Genomic DNA, 15626 nt, shown 5'->3' on the forward strand with positions numbered 1-15626 from the left:
CTGGACCAACCCGAAGACTCGGATATCCTGGACCAACCCGAAGACTCGGACATCCTGGACCAACCCCGAAGACTCAGATATCCTGGACCAACCTGAAGACTCGGACATCCCGGCTCTTAGGTCTACGGGTACGGGGCCTTAGGTTGGAAAATGCAGTTTTTGAATGAGGGTGGTCTTTCTCTCCACAGGCCGGCCTCGCCCCGTAGTTCCAGTTTCATCGTTTGACTCTATTCATTCCATCTCTCACCCGGGTGTGCCGGTGTCGGTGAAGTTGGTGGGGGGGGGGGGGGGGGGGGGGGGGGGGGGGGGGGGGTTAAATGTCCCGAGGTTTGGATGTTCTGTCCTGTTCTGGTGTTTAGTTTTTGGCAAGTTTCCTCTGCAGCTCCGGCGTCTCCTTCATCCCGCCACACCGGTCAGGAAAAAAACCAAAATGGAGGACGACAGTGAAAATCTGGGCTGAGTGACGAGTATCTCTCTATATTTGTATTTTAACCGTTTTTATTTCTACGTTCATTGATTTCATGGCTCGCCGTAGTGGCGGCAATGGCAACAAAGTTTCTATTCTGTTCTACTTGTTGAAGAGGAAAACGTTCAAGACCTTTAAAAAAAACAAAAAAAAAACAACGTAAAGTAAGAATTTAAAGGTGAAAACAAGAAGCCTGGAAGTAACGCTAGCATGAAGAACTCCGACTCCGTTAATACATAACCTGGGGAGCTTTTACGACGTCAATTCACTGGACAATATAACTGATTATTTATCACTCTGGTCACGCAGTTTCACTTCGTGACGGCACAAACGTCCCCGAGTTTTACATTTTACATCCACTGGTTGTGTGTTTCGTCCGTGTCGCAATATTAGTTCATCACCGCGACGTCCCGCATTGTATCGGCATTGTAACGTTGTGTCGTCGCCGAACCACCTCCGACTCGCTTGAGGAGGCCAGAATTCAGATGGACGTGATAAGAGTCATGATCCACACACACACACACACACACACACACACACACACACACACTGAAATGCAGCTCCTGTAGCTGATGATGATTTAAGAAAAGAAAAGAAAAAAATTATAATTAAAAATATGAAAAAAGTTTTTAAATGAAATAAAAGAAAAAAAAAGATCAAATTAAAAAACAAATAAAAACAAAAAAATTAGAAATAAAAAAAACTAATAAATTTAATTAAATTTAAAAAAAACAATTGATTTTATTTTATTTAAATTTTTATCAAAATGTGTCTTTTTTGTTTTATTTTTAATGAAACTTTGTCCTTTTTATTAATTTATTTTTTTATCGAACTTTGTCCCTTTAAAAAAAAACAAAAAATCAAATTTGGTTCTTTTTTCAGTTTTGAACTGTCATTTTCTTCATCATTGCATTTTTATTTATTTTTTTTAACAATTTTTCAATCTTTTTGCTTTCTTAAGTATTATTCATAGGTTATTTTGAGGACATTACAAGTAAAAAAAAAAACTTTTTAATCCAAAGTAAGTCGTAGTGTAACTCCAGTCCTTTTTAAAGAAGTAACTATAATCAAGAATTAACTTTCAGTATTTTGCTTTAATGGGATTTTTCCTGATTTTCCCTCGGGGGTCTTCTCGGTTCTCGACTGGAGGAGGACGATGGAGATCTTTACAAACTTTACTCTGCCTTCAATTAAATACTGTAAACATGCTGCTTTTTTCACAGCATCGGGGGTTGAATTGTTGTTTTTTTTAAATAAAATATCCCACAGAAAGCATCAATTTTCAATCAGTTGAAAGGTTTAAAACAACAAAAACAAAACGTTTCTTTAGGGACTGGTTGTTTGTTGGATTTTTATCTCTCGGCGATTCAGTGAGTCTTTTATCTTCGGGTCATTCAGTTCGGCTGTAAAACTTAAAGTACCCTGACGGCGTGTTTTATGTGATCATTAAGATTTACACTCCAAGGCTAGGGTTAAGATACGGGAGGTGGCTAATACCTGGAACTGACCTGAAACTTGTGGAAGTGGAATTGACACGTCTTGGATTTGGCAAACGGAGGATTTGTTGGAGCAAAATAACAATAATCAGATTTAAGAGTCTAATTCTTTTTCAGAAATAAAAAAAAAAACCAAGGATCAATGTTTGTTTTTTTTAATGATTCCCCCATATTTCCACACCATAACTCAGATACGGAAGAATGGAGGCGTTATATAATCAGATGAGTGAATTTTGATCTGACCTTACGACTCTGCTAAATATAGAGTCGCCCTACAATCCATGCAGCAAACCGGAGTCCACGCAACAAAACACAAACCTGACGAGACGATCTAGCTGCTGGAACGACGCAACCAAACGCCTGAAAGCCAACAGCTCGCCTGCGGAGCGAACAAAGGCCCAGACTAATACCTGGCGGCGCTCCGCGGGTCCCGACTAACACCTGGTGCTTTGCATTCAGGTTGCAGGAGTCCTGTAATGAGTTCACCTCCGTAGGAAGAGACGGGACCCGATCGCGCCAGACGATCCAGACTAACACCTGGAAAAGACAAAAAAAACAAAACAAATAACCCTCCACCGTGCTGCAGCTCAAATCCAGTACAGATTTATGTTTGAGGCTCTTCTCAACAAAAAAAGCAATAAAACATTTAGAGAAATTCGAAACTGCAGTTGAATCTGAGGGACGTTGAATTAAATCTTTAAACTCCGTGGGTACGGACTAAATCCTGGAGTGACGCTCCTCAACAGAAGATTGTGGGCGAAGGGAAACGCTCGTGGTTCGGTCTAATACCTGGAGGTGATGCCAGGGGGGGGGGGGGCAGACTAAAACCTGCCCAGAAGCTTTAGGTCTGGACTATCGCCTGGACTCATAAGATTTAACATGAAATCATATTTAATCCCCGTGTTCTTGACTACTTCCTGGAATAGATTAGTACTGTTGGACAGAAAGATCTACCACCTGGGGGGTGCGAGATGAAAACACGTCCAGAGATCAAAGGAAGTAACATTTCAATATATATCAATAGACTTTCCTCATAGAGGCTGGCTAATTCCTGGGAAACCCGTCTGTGGGTTCCAGGATGCCTGGACACCTGTGGGGAGCCGACTAACTCCTGGAAGCACTTTCAAGCACTTCAGGACATGAAGCCGTCTGTGTCGCCCTCTGGCGGCTCACAGTCAAACTGCAACCACTTTAAATCTGCCAGATCAATTTTCTACAGGAAAAGACAGAGGGACTCGAACGTTTCACAAAAAAAACAACAAAAAAAAAGAGCAGAGGAGTCCGTTCGATTAAATTTCCCTTCAAATGAAATTCAGTTTTATTTTGAGGCACTTAGTGTAACAAGTTTCACATTAGGAAAAAAAGTACAGTATTTTATTTATTCAGACAAAATGTAACAAGAATCCAAAAGTACTTAACAGTGCGAATATGACAAAATAAGACAACGTTCTGAGTTCTTAAAGTAAATCTATTAAGTCTCTATTAGTCCATTAGATTGACGGAGCATCGCATGAACTTAATAAATGATGTGAGGCACTTTGTGGGCTGCTCAGGTAACAAATAGTTATACAAGTGGAATCCATTTGTTAAACCTCAAGAGCTTTTTAATCATTTATTTTAAAATGAATAATTTAATGCCACTTCACACATTTAGTCACAGAAAAAAAGAAAGAAGTGACAGAAATGTTACACAATAAAATATAAAACTAGTTGAATTTCATCTTTGGAATAAAAGCCGCATTTTACTTTGATATGTTGGACTTTTTTGGGTTAAATGTAGAAATATAAAAAATATGATAGATATAGAATAGTTAAAAAAAAAAAAAAAAAGGCTCCTGAATTAAGTTGAGAACACTGAAGAAGAAGCTTCTGGAAACTCGACTCAGCTCCTTTTAGCTTTGATCCTGCAGGAGGAGAAAGAGGAGGAAGAGGAGAAAGAAGAGGAAGAGGAGGAAGAGGAGAAAGAGGAGGAAGAGGAGGAAGACGTTAGCATTCATGTTGCTTCTCCTTCAAACCACAGAACTGATTCATCAAGTGCTTTTAAATGGAGTTAGCAGCTGTAATGTTAATGCTACCACTAATGCTAATATCATTACCAACACTAATGTACGGTGGCCCTGAAGTGCAAACCATAACAACAAATCACTAAACACAACAACAAATTGAAAAACACAACTGCAAATTGAAAAACACAACACAAATTAAAAAACACAACTGCAAATGAAAAAACACAACACAAATGAAAAAACACAACTGCAAATGAAAAAACACAACACAAATGAAAAAACACAACACAAATGAAAAAACACAACACAAATGAAAAAACACAACACAAATGAAAAAACAACACAAATGAAAAAACAACTGCAAATCAAAAAACACAACACAAATGAAAAAACAACTGCAAATGAATGCCAACTGGTTCCTACCTTTTCCGTTTAAGTTAATGTGTTGTGTTTTTTCACTTGTGTTGTGTTTTTTGATTTGCAGTTGTGTTTTTCAATTTGTTGTGTTTTTCAATTTGCAGTTGTGTTTTTCAATTTGTTGTTGTGTTTAGTGATTTGTTGCTGTGGTTTGCACTTCAGGGCCACCGTACTAATGCTAATATCAATGCTAACATCAATACTAACATTAATACTAATATCAATACTAACATTAATGCTAACACGTGGAAGTGAATCATTAAAAAAAAGCTAGCAGCTGATGCTAAAGAGACAGCGGCTTATCAATGCTAGTTATTGGCTGCGATGCTACCATGCGATAAAAGTGCATTAGCAGCAGAAATGCTAACACAGATGACAACGTGAAGTTAGCATTTAGAATTACACACAAGTTGCATATTAACATTAGCCATTAGCACCGACGCTATCACATGAAAGGTAAAGATCAAAGTGTGTTAGCAGCTATAATGCTAACATGCTAAATTCAGACAGATTGAAAATCAATGGAGTAAAATCATTTTTTCTGTACGTGAAACTTTTCTTACATTTCCACCAGAACCAGAACCAGAACCAGGTTTAACAGGAGCTGCTGCAGGACGGAGGCCCAAAGAGTCCAAAAATAAAACCATTTATATACTTTAATTATTTTCATTCTAGCATTAAAAATTTTATTTTGACACATTGAATAAGAAAAAACTTTTCAAATGAGCAAACTACAGAATCTTGCAATACTTTTACATTTATTTACTTATTTATTTATTTTTAACGAGCTTTGTCACTGGAATTATTTTGCAAGATCCCACAAAAATAGAGCTCACGAAAAGTTTCCCCCAATATTAACATTATAAATTATCACCAAATTTCAAATTAAAACTTTTCAAAATGTACAGAGCAAAACACATTACTTTTATTTAAATCAAGTAGTAAATTAAACTTTTATTTAATGATTTTTGAAGCTAATTCAAATAAATTCACACAATTTTCCAAAAAATCTTTTATTTTCTTTATTAAATCAACTTTTTTTTTTTTTTTTTACTTTAGTGCAGAAAAAAAAGTTTATTTTGGCATTAAAGTGACACATTTCCGTCTTTTATCTGCAGTAAATAAACTTTATAGAACATAAATAATAAAGATTTTTACTCCAAAATGCAACATAGAAATAAAATACACAAAAACAAAAATATATAACCATTTGTTTGTGGCGTCTGTTGAAAAAAGAAAGAAATTAAAGAGACAGTTGTTGGAGTTCTTGAGTTTTAAACTCTGGATTTCTTTTTCAGAAAAAGAAAATTGAAAGAAAAAAAGGAACTTTAAAATAGTATTATGAAAAATAATCAATTCCCCGCCGATTCAGAAAACTAAATTATTGGTAAACAAACTGAGGGGGAAAAAAACTGAATATTTATACGAGACAAAAAAAAAAAGGTATAAAAATATTTGTGGTGAAATCAAGCTTTTTCATTTTTTTTTCCCGGTCACCAAAAAAAATTAAATAATGAATCATTAGCTGCAGAGAAAACCTTCTTTTCCTTAAACAAAACCCCCCAGAAAATATATATTCAAACTTAATTATTTTTTCCTCTTCTTCTTCACAGTTTGATGATTTAAGACTTCAGAAACCAAGAAACTAAAAGTTGGGTGTTTTTGATTTTTTTGTCTCCGAGTCGTCGAGACGCAGCAACGGGTTGTTTTTTTTTTGTTATTAACCAAAACGCTTCAGAAGAAATTTGGGAAGAAAATTTGGTCTCGTTTTTAAAGTTTAAGAAAAGAACGAGAGGAAAAAAAAGTTTTTTTTCTTTCCTGTTTTAAGTAAAAAAACAACAAACTCAGTTATTCGGGGTTTTGAAACCAACTCTTCGGAACGTCTCACGGTATTTTTGGGTGTTTCATGGAAACGTCATCAGTTCTGGTCGTTGGTTAATGAAAACGGCCACTTCCTGTTTCTGTGGCCCGAAAACGTCTTTTTCATTAGGAAACCTTTCATTTTTACCTCGTCGTTTATCGACACCGCGGCCAAATTCAGTTCTTATGATAATTATCCGGAAGAAGAAAAAAAATATATCGGGAGTAACATCCCGCAAACGAAACTCTCTGGAAACGCCGCTGCGCTAAACCAAGATGGCCGACGACGTCGGGAGACCAATTTTTTTTAAAAACATCCAACTTTCGTTTGTCCCGAAGAGAAACGACGTAAACAACAAAAGAAACGTGACTTTCTTGGTCCGTCTCCATCGAACAGACTGAAAACATTCAGGACGCCTCCGCCCGGCGTCAGTAGATCCGCGCGACGGAGGGTCGTGGATAAAGACGCTCCGATCGGAGCGAGGCTGAGACACAATCGTATGGCTTCTGTACAGATGAGGGAGGGGGGGGGGCGCGGGGGGGAAGGCACCGAACGCAGACGGTCTGCAGCGACGCCGGCGGTTCCACTGCGCAGCCGCGAAACGCGAAAGGCCGGAGGCGGCGCCCTCCGGTGGTCAGAGTCCGTATGACAACCACGATGTAGAGACGGTAGAACGGTCCGGCTTCTAACGGACGTCGCAATGAGAACCAGGGAGTTCAAGACTGGCGTTGCCCTCTGGTGGCCAGACGAGTTATTGGCAGCAGCAATAGTTAAATATTTTAGCGTCGTCGTTAAATGTAGCTTTTATAATTCGTCAACATGGGTTGGTCAAAGTTTCAGTGAGGCGGCAGGACCTCCGAGAGCGGGAAGAGCCGTCAGAATCGGATAAAAAAAACCAAAAAAGCTCAAGTGTGCCGCCCCCCCAAATCAGATTTTTCAATCTTGGAGCCAAAACTAGCGGGGAGTTTCCCGCGAAAACAGGAACGCTTCTTATTTTCATGGTCAGATATTCTGCTTCGTGTTAAAAGTGGAAAATGAAGAATGAAACTCAAACGACATTAAATTTAATCGCAGCAGGAGCTTGTGAATCTCAGGATCGGCGTTCGGATTAAAACAGACGCCCCCTGGTGGCCGGAGCAGGAATGACGGGAGCCTCTTCTTCTTCCACGACGTCCAGATCAGGGATCAATTTGCGCTGGGAGATTCTGTGCTGCGGTTCCCTTCGTTCGAACGTGTCGTGATCCCTGAGTTTTATTTGATCTTACCAACGAGCCACTGGAACTGCTCTTTGAGGGTCAACTGGATCTATTTCGGTTTCGTCAACTCCGTGTAAGAAAGGAAGCGATTCCTCGTGTTTCCGTTGGCTTCTGTTCACCGTTACCCTGTTTTTACTGACAGAACTAAACCTGAACTGACCCTCGGTTGAAGACGAGTCCCTCTGTCTTATGCTGCACCCAGATCCCCTGTCGTAACGTCAATGGGGGCTCGTCTGGGAACTACAAGTCGCCGACCGTTGCAAGAGAGATTCTAGCAAACTTGCCAATCGCTGTGGAAGAACTAGTGACACGTGACCCTAAAAGCCTTGACCGTGGACCAGAAGCTGGCGGACCAGAAGACGGTCGGCTGGTCTGTGGTCCCGGAGTTCCTCCGTACCGGTTCTTGCCTTTGATGTTGGTATAAAGAAAAAACGCCACCGTGGTACCAAACGTTCCGCGAAGCTGAAGAGGATTCGTACTTTTGCGGCACTTCACATCGCGGCCTTGTAACGAGGTGCACCTCCTTAAAAAGGCCGCGACGTGACCTTTGACCCGACGTGACGGCGTGTCGCTCCACAAGGAGGCGGAGCTTCAGCGGGAGCTGGACGCTGCCGTTCACGATGAGAGAGTTCAACCCGAGTCACAAGAGAACGACTTGACGGCTTGACGGCCGCTTCCGTGTTCTTCACGACCCCGCCTACATTTCTACCCTACTTCCTGTCGTGGGACCAGAGACAGAGTTGGTCCCAGGTCTGCTTTGTCATACCGAAACCCCCCCCCCCATCGCGCCGCCACGTACTGTGGATCAGAACAGCGGCTCTACAGGCCTATGGGTTGTTGCCCGATGTTTCGGCGAAAGTCTAGACTTGCGTGGACGGAGAAGGAAGCGTGGCGTCGAAAGTCGACAACTTTCACTCCCTACGCTTTCCGAATCAAGGAAAGTGCGTCAGGCCACACTGACCGGTACGCATTGACGCACAAGGCGTCTTCATTCTGCCAATGCTGGAAAAACCACGTAACCCCGTGACGCAAACTTTAAAACGCAAAAAGCCAAAAACAGTCGACTTTGCAAGTTTCAAAAGCTTTTCCCCTCTTGGAAGGCTTCGTCTCGTCGGTAAACGTCCCGCGAGGCGCCGGCGGGTCACAGTCTCTTGCGGTTTGGACGTCGAATCGTGAGTGACCCTCCCCAGACCCTCACACCGGGAAAACACTAAATCCTGGCTGGGAACCACTTCCTGTCCCGTCGGCCGTTTGTCAGCAAGGCGCCACCGAACGGCGTCACTCTCGGTGCTGGGCAACGACGGAGCCGGCGGCAAAGCCACGCCCACGCCGGAGGTGTTTGACGGCCTTGTCTGATTCAACAAATAGAGACAGAGGTTTTCATTAATGGTTTCACATCAAGAGACTGAAGAGAAACTTTGACCCGCAGCCACCAGGTGTTTTTTTTAAAGAGTTTAAGTCGGAAAAAACTTTTTTCTGTCCACAAAGAGGAGAGGAGGGATTTTGAAAGTGAGTCTTTGAGCCTCCGAACCGCCGACTCGGGGTTTTTTTTTTTTAAACGCGTCGCGGCTGTGCAGTGGAAAAACAACCCGCCGAGGTCGAAGGTCAAACGAGCGCTCGGGTTGCAGCGCAAGGCGTTTCTCCTCCGGGCGGATCGTTTTTAAGGCAGAGAGGACTTCCTGCTCCTCCTCCTCCTCCTCCTCTGCTTCGGTGTTAGGCAGACGGAGGAGGCGCAGCTCCTTCTGGAGCTCTGAGGAGGAGATGGAAGGAGGAGAGGTTAGAGGTCAGGAGGAGGAGGAGGAGGAGGAGAAACTCCTCCTCCTCTATCACAGGAGGAGAAAGAAGCTGAAGCGGGTTAGAAAGGAGCAGGTGGGAAAGTGAGCGCCTCCTCTTTCCTGACGTGAGTTTATCCTTCACCTCCTCCTCTTCACGGTAAAGAGGAGGAAAGGTTGAGGTTTCTCCTCCCCGTCGGAGGAGGAGAGAGTCAGACGGGGAAACAGAGCACCTCCTCCTCCTCCTCACATCTGCAGTCTGAAGCTCTGAGGAGGTGAAAAGGAGGTTCAGAAAGTCCAGGAGGAAACCAGTGCGCCTCCTTCACCTCCTCCTCCTCCCCCTCCTCCTATGTCACAGGAGGAGAAAGAAGCTGAAGCGGGTTAGAAGGGAGCAGGTGGGGAAAGTGAGCGCCTCCTCTTTCCCGACGAGGAGTTTCTCCTCTTCATCATGAAAACCACGCGAGTTTATCCTTCACCTCCTCGTAGGAGGAGGAGAGAGTCAGACGGGGAAACAGAGCACCTCCTCCTAACGTCTGAACGCTGAGGAGGATGACATTGAAAAGGAGGTTCAGAAAGTCCAGGAGGAAACCAGCGCGCCTCCTTCACCTCCTCCTCCTGTAGTCTTTAGCGTTGGCGAGTTCAGGAGGAGTCAAAAGGTGCAGGGTCGCCCAACACTGCTACCGTTAGCATCTCATTTACTCCTGCTGCTCCTCCGCGGCCTCCTCCTGAGGAGGAGGGGGAGTCGGGAAGGGGGAGGAGTCAAGAGGAAGTAGAGGAGGAGGGGAAGGGGGAGGAGTCAAGAGGAAGAAGAGGAGTTGGAGTCGGGAAGGGGGAGGAGGAGTTGGAAGAGGAAGAGGAGGAGGAGCAGCCCCTTCCCAGAGAGCAGCAGTGTGCGTGGCGTGACCTTTGACCAGAGCACGCACACACACACACACGCACACACACACACGCACACACACACACACCCACACAATCACTTCACTGACTTTGGCAGAAACGCCTCCATCTCCACGCTAATGCCCGCCTGCTGCTCCGCCGCCGCCGCCGCCGCCGAGGAGGAGGACGAGGAAGACGAGGAGGCCGAAGACGCCGAGGGCCCGAGGAAGGGCGTCCCGCCGCCGCCGCCGGCCGACCGCGGCAGGCTGTACATGTACACGGCGCCGATGACCAGCCCCGCCCCCGCCGTGAAGAGCAGGTCCACGTGGAAGGCGAACAGGTAGACGGACATGACGGTGGAGACGATGATGGAGAAGGAGGTGGCGAAGCCCTTCAGGATGTTGTCGGCGTACTTCACCACCACCGCCACCAGCAGCCCGCCGAACGCCTGGTTGCAGATGACGAACCACACCGTGCCGGTGTAGCCGTGCAGGAGCCCCCGGCGGGCCACGGCGGCGCCGTCGTGCCACCACAGGGCCAGCGCGCCCAGCGCCGTGCCGAACACGCCCAGCTGCACGTTGCGCACCCACACCGAGGCGGCGCTGCCCTTCAGGATCTTCTCGAAGTAGACGCCGGCGAAGCCCGACGACAGGCAGCTGACCACCACCGCCGCCAGGCCCACCAGGTAGTTCTGCTGCGACGAGTCGCGGCCCGACGCCTCCTTGTTCGCCTCCTGCTGCACCTGGGGGGGGGGGGGGGGCGGCAAAACGTACGGCGGTCAAGGCGTCTAAATCAGTGTTTTTCAACCTTTTTTGAGCCGAGACACACTTTTTTGTTTGGAAAAACCTGGAGGCACACCACCACCACCTGAAAATGTGAAACTCTGTAGCCTCTATTAACAATATAGAGTCGTTAGCTACAAACGCCACCACGACTCGGGAATCTTGCGAGTTTCCGCGAAGGCAAAAGATGTCGTCAAAACCCGCGAACTTTCCGCGAAATCTAGACGCTGGAAACACGCGTCACGAGGAATTTCCTTCCGAAAAGGTTTCGACGAGACGTACGTCAACGATTTGCGTACTTTTACTCGTACCAGTACTCGTATCGGTAAAGGCTGTTTTATGCTTGACATGCGGAGAGAGAACATGTGTGCCATTTAAACTACAAGCGGCTCCTAACCTGCAGGGGGCAGTGCATCGCAGGAGTATAAAGTATAAACCAGTATTTTTCAACTTTTTTGAGCCAAGACACACTTTTTTCTTTGGAAAACTCTGGAGTCACACCTCCACCACCTGAAAATGTTAACATGTGAAACTCTGTAGCCTCTATTAACAATCTAAAATCTTTCTCATCAAAGTTTTATCAACAGGAATCCAGTAAATCCAGAAACCAAGGACTTTTTTTAATAGTGCCTCCCTCAGTGTGAAACCTGGACCTGATGGATGAAGAGCTGAGATCCTGGTTTTCAAAAACTTCTCCATCACTGTCACTGACACAGTACTTTGATACAAGATGGTAGCAGGAGGTGGAGATGAACCACACTGACGTCTGTCACTTTACATTTCACCGGCAAAGTTCCGTGCTGCCCTCTAGTGGTGAAGAGTATTTATACATGATGACTCTGCAACACACTGTCGCTGTGAGAGCAAATGGTTTTTAGAAAAAAAATGTGAAATTAAGGTAATTTCCCACGGCACGCCTGACTAGATCTCGCGGAAACACCAGTGTGGTTGAAGAACACTGTTCTACCTGAACGATGGCGACGCCGGCGAAGAGCAGCAGCAGAGAAACCCACTGGACTCTGGACAGAGACTTCCGGAGCATCAGGACGCTGAACAGAGCCGTGGTCAGGATCTTCAGCTGGTAGGTCACCTGGGGGGGGGGGGGGGGGGGGGGGGAGGAACCATGTCATTAAAACCGCTCCGGCTGGTGGTGGAGGAGGAGGAGCCGGTGGAGGTGGGCGGGGCCTCACCTGGAAGGAGGCGGCGGGCAGGTTGGAGATGGCGATGTACTGCAGGTTGTTCTGCAGCGTGTAGATCAGCGACGGGACGGCCATCTTTAGAGTGTCGCTGTACTGAAACACCACACAGTCCAACAGGAAGGACACCGTCTCCCTCACACTGACTGCACACACACACACACATGCACACACACACACACACACACACACACACACACACGGATCAGCATTGCAAATAACGCACACACAAGTTGTCGACACACATCCTGCACGTCTGAAAACAGAAATCCTGCAAAAGGGTCCAGGTCGTCATGGTCTCAAGGTTAGCATGTACTAGCATGTACTAGCTAGCGTGAACTAGCGCGTACCAGCATGTATTACCATGTACTAGCGTGTAGTAGCATGTACTAGCGTGTACTAGTGTGTGCTAGTGTGTACTAGCACGTACTAGCGCATTGTAGCGTGTACTAGCACATACTAGCATGTACTACCATGTACTAGCGTGTACTAGCGTGTACTAGCATGTACTAGCACGTACTAGCGTGTACTAGCATGCTACGTTAGCTTCTCGGTGTCTCGCGGATAGCTACGTCATGTCATCCCGCGTTCGTATTGGTTTGTTTGAGTCTCCAAGTCCTCGTCTAGTCTCGTCTCCAGGTCCTTGTCTAGTCTCGTCTCCAGGTCCTCGTCTATTCTCGTCTCCAGGTCCTCGTCTATTCTCGTCTCCAGGTCCTCGTCTATTCTCGTCTCCAGGTCCTCGTCTAGTCTCGTCTCCAGGTCCTCGTCTAGTCTCGTCTCCAGGTCCTCGTCTAGTCTCGTCTCCAAGTCCTCGTCTATTCTCGTCTCCAGGTCCTCGTCTAGTCTCGTCTCCAGGTCCTCGTCTAGTCTCGTCTCCAGGTCCTCGTCTCCAAGTCCTCGTCTAGCCTTGTCTCCAAGTCCTCGTCTAGTCTCGTCTCCAGGTCCTCGTCTAGTCTCGTCTCCAGGTCCTCGTCTAGTCTCGTCTCCAGGTCCTCGTCTATTCTCGTCTCCAGGTCCTCGTCTAGCCTCGTCTCCAGGTCCTCGTCTAGCCTCGTCTCCAGGTCCTCGTCTAGCCTCGTCTCCAAGTCCTCGTCTAGTCTCGTCTCCAGGTCCTCGTCTCCAAGTCCTCATCTAGTCTCGTCTCCAGGTCCTCGTCTAGTCTCGTCTCCAGGTCCTCGTCTATTCTCGTCTCCAGGTCCTCGTCTAGTCTCGTCTCCAGGTCCTCGTCTAGTCTCGTCTCCAGGTCCTCGTCTAGTCTCGTCTCCAAGTCCTCGTCTATTCTCGTCTCCAGGTCCTCGTCTAGTCTCGTCTCCAGGTCCTCGTCTAGTCTCGTCTCCAGGTCCTCGTCTAGTCTCGTCTCCAAGTCCTCGTCTATTCTCGTCTCCAGGTCCTCGTCTAGTCTCGTCTCCAGGTCCTCGTCTCCAAGTCCTCGTCTAGTCTCGTCTCCAGGTCCTCGTCTCCAAGTCCTCGTCTCTACGTCGTCGTCAGCTCGTCTCCATGTCCTCGTCTCGTCTCCATGTCCTGTCTCGTGTGCAGCACGTCTCCACATACGTACATCTCTTCTGCAGCAGGATGATGAGGAGACAGGTGGCGACCTTCAGCACCTCCGCCATGACGACGGCCGACGTGGTGAAGAAGTGGTCGCCGGGCAGCGTGCGGACGTAGCGGATGCTGAGGATGAGCGAGGCGTTCTGCACCACCAGGACGGCCAGGCTGATGTACTTCAGCTTCCTGTTGGCTGGACGACACACACGGAGGGCCGGAAGGTGAGCCGACGACCAACTACTGCCCCAAGTCCAAACAGCCATCGTGCAACTGCCCCACGTCGCCACGGTAACTGCCCCCGAGCCAAACAGCCACCGGGCGACGATCACAGATCTGTGATTAGACTCGCGATTAAAACAGTTTAGCAGGGAGTGACTGTATCCGACACGCCAGAATAAACCAACAACTGAACCGACCGGTATGTCCGAGTGACGAAAGAAAAATTCCTCCGCGCTCACCTGCCGACGACTTAATCCCCCACAAGTAAACACCCAACGGTTATTTCAGGTTAATCAGATGATTACCCAACATCCCATAATGTGTCCGGTTTCTCTCAAGAAGAGCAAATAAAAAGGCAGATTATAGAGCATCTTCCTCCTCTAACGTCAGATTATAGAGCGTCTTCCTCCTCTAACATCAGATTATAGAGCGTCTTCCTCCTCTAACGTCAGATTATAGACCATCTTTCTCCTCTAACACCAGATTATAGAGCATCTTCCTCCTCTAACATCAGATTATAGACCATCTTTCTCCTCTAACACCAGATTATAGAGCATCTTTCTCCTCTAACATCATATTATAGAGCATCTTCCTCCTCTAACGTCAGATTATAGAGCGTCTTCCTCCTCTGACACCAGATTATAGAGCATCTTCTTCCTCAAACGTCAGATTATAGAGCGTCTTCCTCCTCTAACACCAGGTTATAGAGCATCGTCCTCCTCTAACGCCAGATTATAGAGCATATTCCTCCTCAAACGTCAGATTATAGAGCATCTTCCTCCTCAAGATGGTGTTTCACTGCTGGGAGCGTCTGAGGATCATGTTTACAGAAGGAGCGTGTGAAGAAAGGACTGTGTGTTCTCAGCAAGGGTGTGTGTGGGTGTGTGTGTGTGTGTGTGTGTGGGGGGGGGGGGGGGGTCGTCCAAATAACACGTCAGCATTTACCAAACAACAGTCAACTTGACTAGTTAGGTAGCCTGTAGCTCTGCTAACTACTGACCACTAGTTTATTCCAGACTAGTTAACTTTTTCTGTTGTTTAGCGGAGCAGCGTCTTCAGCTGTTACACTTAATTCATTTCAATAAAAATATTTTTAAGTTCTTTTAAAGTCCTCTGCAAAACGCAGCCGCACACGGTCCCCCCCCCCCCCCCCCCCCCCCCCCCCACCCCAGATTCAAAGCGCAGGGGCCCGGGAGAGGCTGCTCGGCTCCCCGGCCCCCGCCGCTCCGCTCCTCTCCCCGGCCCTCCCCCCAGCTGCTCCCCACTCACCGTCGCTCTGACCGCGGCTCGCCGCCTTCTCCTCCGCCGCGCTGCCGCGGCTCCCCCCGGCCATGCTGCTCTCACCGTCGCCGCCGCCCGGACCCGCTACGAGCCTTCGCCCCGCCGCCTGCTAGGCTAACGCTCCGCCGGCCTCCGAGCTGCTCCCCGTCCCCCGCTCTCTCGGCGCGGACGCCGTGGCAGAGGCTCCGCCGTCCGACTCGCCGTTCGGGTTGGACGCCGGAGGAGGCTGCGGGTCCGACGGAGCGCGTCCGTGTGTGGACCCGGAGGAGGAGAGAGAGAGAGAGTGAGAGGAGGCTACGGGGGAACTGACGGGACCATGAGAGGCGGAAAGAGTCTGCGGAGGCTCCAGGTATCCCGGAAGCTACATCCAGAGACTACGGGTGCCGAGAGGAGCCAAAAAAAAGTCGATCGATACAGGACGAACCGACAGAAGCCGAGTGGAGCCGAGAGAAG

General features: G+C 47.2%; 1 protein-coding gene across 4 annotated transcripts; it reads right to left on the reverse strand.

The window, feature by feature from the left end:
• Positions 1-2229: 2229 nt before the first annotated feature.
• Positions 2230-15479, reverse strand: slc35a2 (solute carrier family 35 member 2). 4 transcript variants are annotated; one of them, XM_080496044.1, is made up of 6 exons: positions 15162-15479; positions 13684-13866; positions 12123-12274; positions 11900-12022; positions 10261-10892; positions 2230-2499 (listed from the first exon to the last, which is right to left on the reverse strand). In XM_080496044.1, the coding sequence occupies exons 1-6, from the start codon at positions 15223-15225 to the stop codon at positions 2493-2495; spliced, it is 1161 nt and encodes a 386-aa protein (XP_080352170.1). In that variant the 5' UTR covers positions 15226-15479; the 3' UTR covers positions 2230-2492. The 4 variants fall into 4 exon arrangements, with proteins under 4 accessions (XP_080352170.1, XP_080352169.1, XP_080352167.1 ...); XM_080496043.1 differs by lacking the exon at positions 2230-2499 and adding an exon at positions 3294-3866; XM_080496041.1 differs by lacking the exon at positions 2230-2499 and adding an exon at positions 5440-8854.
• Between the last annotated feature and the right edge of the window lie 147 nt (positions 15480-15626).

Source organism: Blennius ocellaris (genome assembly GCF_963422515.1).
Source record: "Blennius ocellaris genome assembly, chromosome: 5".
In the NCBI taxonomy this organism is placed as follows: Eukaryota; Metazoa; Chordata; class Actinopteri; order Blenniiformes; family Blenniidae; genus Blennius; species Blennius ocellaris.